Genomic DNA, 6,000 nt, shown 5'->3' on the forward strand with positions numbered 1-6,000 from the left:
ACACCCCAGCAGTTCAGGCACGTATGGGGTGGTCACTGTGTGGCTGCTACTGTAATGGGATTGGTGGTCCCTACCTGGTGATGGGCACTTCCTCGGGCACCACTGAAACTAGCTCAGCAACTAGCAAGGGTCTCTGGGCCTGATGGCACCAGCAGTTTGAGGGACCTGAATCACTTGCCCCCTGACCCAAGTGGGCACAGATGCTGCATGTGGAGTGGCAGGGCCAGAAATGGAGCACCCTCAGGGCCCACAGGACACCAGGCAAGGCACAGGGGTGTCCAGCTCTGAGCACCGCATGCGGTGGCAGCAGGAACCGCGGTGTTCCTCCCACGAGCAGGACCTCAGCAGCATTGCAGGCCCCGGGGGCAGTGGCCAGCCTCCCACAATGCCTAGCAGAGTCACCCTTGATTCCCCCCAGCCCCATGTGCTCAGTGACAGCCAGAGCCCCTCGGCCCACCCTTCGGCCGTGCTGCTGCTGAGGCTCCATATACCTTCCATCAGTGCAGCTACAAGGATACTCTGCATTCCTTCCCAAGGTCGCCACAGATGTAGGAATGCTGTCTTGTTGCCTTAGGCTGCTTAGAAGAAATCTGTCATCAGCACATTCCCAGCTCCAAAGTGTGATAAGGACGTCGGTCTCGAGAGAGCCGTCTCCTGAGGTGGCGAGTTGCGGTGCACCACTGAGCTCCTGCGGTGGGGAGTGGGCTCCTCCTTAGGGACTCAGGGCAGGGAGACCTGCGGGTATTGGCCGCGATGCCCGAGGAGTGCAGGAGTAAATAATGACTGTCCTTTGGGTTGAGGATTTGTCCTGGTAGCCAACAGCTTTGTTAATTTTGCAATTAGTCTCCTACAGTTGAAGCAAGAGTGTTTCCCATCTATCACATGTAAATATCATTCAGCAGATTGGGTCGTAAACGTTATTTTAATTTCCCCAACTCCTTACCCACTCACCTGGATCCACATCCTGTTGGCCCCACATCAAAACCTGCCGTCCCTTCTCTCCATCCCCTCTGCCTTGTCCTAGCACAGGTCCCCATTACCTCCTCCATTCCCCTGAGCACCACCCGGGCTTCTGCTGGGTGGCAGGTCCTGCTTCCCACACACAAGCCAGAAGTGTGAGGGGCCTGTGGCAGGACGTGCGACCTCGTGGGTGCTGGAGGGGCCTCCTGTGCTCCAGAGACACGCTCTCCCGCCCCTTCCCCTCCCACCTCCATCTCTCAAAAGCACGTTTTAGCCGGGGAGCCACAGTATGAGGGAAGCCAGTGAGTCCAAGGGTGAAAATCTGATACGAGTCAAATGATGCTTTGAAACACACACGGCCTCTCGGTGTCCAGGAGCTCCTCCCTCTACGTCCTAAAAAGCAGTTCGTGTGGGTTCCTGGCTCCTTGTGCTCTCCCCAGGGGCTTCCCGACCTTTTCTGGCTCACAGCGATGAGGGGAGAAGTAAGTTATTTGTATGGTACACCAGGGTACGTGGAGGGGCCTGCGGGCAGGTGACTCCGCCCCTCCTGCTGTAGACTAACTGCAAATCTGTCCTAAGTAACATGATTGCTGAATGAAGCGGCCTCCATATTTGTGTGGTGGTGTTTTTTTCCCTGTCATTCTTCTGTTGTTGAGTGGATGTGGGTACATTCCTAAAAGATGCATCTGTGACTTGACTCCAGTCTACGTAAAATCATGCCTTGATTCTGCATCAACACTGCCTTTCGTGGTCACGCGTGGTTCCGGAATATCACGAGCTTGTTCTGCCTGCAGGGGCCGACTTAGCTACATGGGCTGTCTGGACCGTGGTGGGTGTTCGGCTGCCTGTGTCAAGGGCACCTTGCAGAAGCTCAGCACTCGGTTGCTACAATGTGGCCTTCTTTACATGTTAAATCACTTTTTCTTGTTTCTCTCTTCATAGGAATTCAGAAATAGGCGTGGGACTCCGGGTTCGATGCACCCTACCTCTGCTGCAGCCCGCCGCGACTCTGGGAGGTCCAGAATGGCTCTGCAGGTGCAGGGGCTCCATCCAGACTGTGCGCTGGGGGCGGCCGTGGGTCTGGCTCTGGCCGCCCTTCTTTTTGCATTTTTCATCAAGGTCTATAATTAGAACTCGCCTCAGCGGAGCAGCTGTGAAGGACACATTTCTAAGACGTTCAGAGAACAGGGGGACAACCCCCTGGCTCTCAGAGGGCAGCGTCCTCGGCAGCCCCATTCTAACAAGGCTCACCTGTCTCACCTCGAGCTGGGCCCTTTGCTATTCCACCCACAACCGAATCACAGCTGGCATCGCACAACTTTCAAATTAGACTCCTTTGGGCGTTTTTCTTGCAAGAAATGCAAGTGATTGGGTGGAAAAAATGCCACCTTCAAGTTCAAACCTAACTATATGACAACTCCAGTCCTATTTTCCTTATGTGGAAGAATTTTGGATCCTAATAAACACTTTTAGCTCTATCTTCCTCTTCATCTCTGTTTGGAGTCCCTGTGCTGCCAACACTTCACAGGAGATGTGTACCTGGAAAGTTTGTATAGAAGAAACCCATTTTTAGAACTTGAATCCTTTCAGACTGTGGAGAGTACTGGCCACTTCAAGGACCCTTGCCAGTGTTTTGTGAGATGCGAGAACCGTCCACTCACCAGCACACACAGACTTTGAAAGTGGACTTGTCCAAAACCATGTCCCTTTTTGGACATTTTGGATCAATTAGGTCATTTTTATTTCTACCTGATACCTTGGTCTTCACTCAGCAATTTCCTTCACAGAAGGTGTAGATGTCATGAGCAGGCCTTTTATCAGGATTTAAACACAGCCCGTGGTTTGTGTAAGTACAGGAAAGCAGCTGCCTGTGGTCCCCATAGATGGTCTCAGCTCCAAATCTAGACCTCATCGAGCTCCTCCTATAACGTGTCCTCTACGGAGCCCTAACTAAAATTTATGTCATCGGTTGATGAATTAAAAATATCCTAGCCAGGCACGATGGCGCATACCTGTAACCCCAGCAGCTCAGGAGGCTGAGGCAGGAGGATTGTGAGTTCAAAGCCAGCCTCAGCCATGGTGAGGCACTAAGCAACCCAGGGAGACCCTGTGTCTAAATAAAATACAAAAAAGGGCTGGAGATGTGGCTCAGTGGTCGAGTGTCCCTGAGTTCAACCCCTAGTACAAAAAAATATATACAGATGTGCACACACCCTGGGAGGGTGGTACATTGCTCCTGTGCCCACTGTGCACCTCCATGATTGAACTCTTCGCCCACGCGGGTCTGTGTTAATGAGGCAGATGGGTTCCACCATGCAACTCACTTAACAAAAACCTCTGCAGAGCTTAGATCACGCTGTGTGGGACACAGGGTGTGTCACACCTACAACTCGTTAGAGACAAGGGGGGTTGTGTTTTTTAAGTAGTCTTTTCAGATCTGCCCTTGTGGGGGAGACACAGGGAGTGAACCAGGGGCGCGCCACCACGTCCCCACCCCTTTCTGGGACAGGGTCTTGCTTGGAGCTCTCGCTCCTCCTCAGCCTCCTGCGTCTCTGGGATTACAGGCCTGTGCCACCACGCCCGGTGACAAGGGCTCCCCTCCTTCCCTCTCACTCCCGCGTTTCCTGGCCACCTCTAGCCCCACACTTTCCTCTCCTCCTGTCCTTTATTTTCCTGCCCCCCCAAAAATGACACACCCTCCCATTCAGCAGCCTCACCCGTTAGCCCCACGCGTGGTCGGTTCATGTGACAGGACCCTCCCCGAGACAGACTGGCCTCAGTGGGGCTGTGACTCCAGTGTGCCCTCTGGTGCAGAGAGGACCCAAAGCCCCCGTCCTGCAGCGGGCCCGGACCACAGCCCCACGCCAGCCACACTGCTGGGGAGCGGTTGGCCGGCCGTGGCCGCGCTCTGCAGCTCGGACTTCCTCTTCCCCGTGAGCTCCTGCTGGAGGGTTGGGGGCGGGAGGGGCAGGACGAGGAGAAAACAGCCCTCTTGGGACGGGAGTGGCACGGGCTGAGCCTGGAGCCGAGGAGCAGGTGTCCCCCGGGCACTCCTACCTGTCCCTCACCTGCCCCAGGGCAGCCGAGTGTCTGCCCCTCTGAACGCGGGGCTTGCGTAGCCAGTGGGATGAGCAGACGGCCCTGACCGTCTTTGGGACAGTCACCTTCAGAGCCCAGTGCTGCGCCACACGCTGCTCCTGCTGTGGTGGCCTCTGGACCACGGCAGGACGAGACCTTCCTCAGCCTGGGTCCCCGCGCGAGTGCCCGGGCAGAGCCCCCGCCAGCTTGCGCTCCTGCTTGATGAGCAGTAAGGTGCCACCGTCAGCTGCTGGGATGGAAGGACTGTCACCCTCGCGTGACCTCATTCCGAGGACGGAGGCGGGCGCACCGGCCTGCAGGTTGTGGGGGTAGTTGTCGCTGTGCCTCGCGTTTCCTTTTTGTGTTCTCTAAGCACCACAATCTTTTTTCCCTCTTTTTCTAATGTCTGTTCTCTAGCTTTTCTGCTAGGAGGGAAACCTATAAAGAGGTTTTTCAATGTTTTGGCCAGTTTTTCTTAAACTATTAGAGTGAAACAGATGAAAACGTACATAGTTTGCAAGAATTTTCAAAACGTGAGTCCGCACTGCAGCCAGCCTCGGACAGCTCGCGTGTGCTCCGAGCCACGAACTCCACCCCAGAAGGTGACTGCTGCCTTGCTCGCCAATTCCCGCCTGCAGATTTTTGGCCTGTTCATGACATTTACATAAATGGAATTGTACACCACGCCCATTTCATGTCTTCTTTTCTTTCGGTCGTTGTGGTCGTGAGATGCATCTGGATTGTGTGCAGTAGTGGCTCTTTTACATTCACTGAAGAGTCTACTGGCTCAAATGCCACCTTGTGCTGATAGAGCTGCATTTGAGTTGTTTCCAGTTTTTTGGCTAGCGAGGATCTCGCCCCTGCAAAGACGTAAGGGAGCACACAGGTGCGTGCGTGCGTGGGTGTGAACACGGGTCTAGGAGTGGAACTGCTGGGCCACAGTGTCTGCGTGTTAAGCTTTAGCAGACGCTGCCACGTGGGTTTCTGAAGTGACCGTGCCAGTGCAGGGCCCCACCGGCGATTGACACGCACTCAGCCATTCTCTCTACCTCTTAAATTCTCCTTCAGACCTGCTCTGCTGCTTCCCTGTGATGGTTCAGCCCTATTCGAATACTGAGAACCATTAACCTCGCAGCCTTGAAGTGCACTAGGCATTATGATGTGCATTTTATAGGTGTTAATGGGTCCTGCAGAAACAACTTTGGGGGTAGGTATTATTCCCATTTCACAGGAGAAAACCCCTAAAACCTAAAAGATAACTTGTAGCGGGGACACAAAACTACAAAGCTGTGGGGCAGAACTTGCCCCAGCCCACCTCCCAAGCCAGCCCTCCTGCAGGGTCCAGGCTCCCTCGCCTGTGGCATGCACTTGACCATTTGCCAACACAGATGAATCTAGGATTGACCACGTGGAGCCCTGGGACCTGGGGAGCTCAACTCCCAACTCCGTATGGCCCAGCTCCGGGAATGTGCATGGTCTTTGATAAACATTTTAAATAAATCTTTTTCTCCTTCCTTCTATTCCCTGCTTCATCAAGCATAAAATAGTCAATTTGAGAATATAAAAAATTCTCTGGTAAAACCTTCGCTTTGTGACTGGGAACATGTGTCTAAATATTAGATTTTCAAGTATGCTTCGGTCAAAACATACACCACTTCTGTGGACTCCACTCCTGGCTGAAAATTTCATTGTACATCATGAGCTATTATGGGGGAAGAATTCAAGCTAGAAATAAAGTTGCAAATATTTTTTTAAATAAGGGAAAGGAAGGGATAGGGAAGTCATGAAGAGGCAAAGACAAAGCAAGAGGGGGAAGAGTTCCTGAAGGTCTGCCACAACAACCCAACGGGTGATTATGTGAGATCACGAAGGTGTCATTTGCTTGTCTGTAGAACCAAATGGTCCATCAGAAACACTGTATAGGTCAAGACGTCACGTGGTGTATGTTACAGTGTACAAAAA

At 53.1% G+C, this 6,000-nt stretch overlaps 1 protein-coding gene across 4 annotated transcripts in view; it reads left to right on the top strand.

The window, feature by feature from the left end:
• Positions 1-4,736, top strand: part of Cdkal1 (CDK5 regulatory subunit associated protein 1 like 1) — a 560,769-nt gene extending 556,033 nt beyond the window's left edge. For all 4 annotated transcript variants that reach the window (XM_047558430.1, XM_047558429.1, XM_047558428.1 and 1 more), the window contains exon 16: positions 1,903-4,736. In XM_047558430.1, the coding sequence (XP_047414386.1) occupies positions 1,903-2,091 (189 nt within the window). In that variant the 3' untranslated portion in view covers positions 2,092-4,736. The remainder of the gene's footprint in view (positions 1-1,902) is intronic.
• The last annotated feature ends 1,264 nt before the right edge of the window (positions 4,737-6,000 follow it).

The sequence above is a fragment of the Sciurus carolinensis genome, chromosome 7 (genome assembly GCF_902686445.1).
Source record: "Sciurus carolinensis chromosome 7, mSciCar1.2, whole genome shotgun sequence".
In the NCBI taxonomy this organism is placed as follows: domain Eukaryota; kingdom Metazoa; phylum Chordata; class Mammalia; order Rodentia; family Sciuridae; genus Sciurus; species Sciurus carolinensis.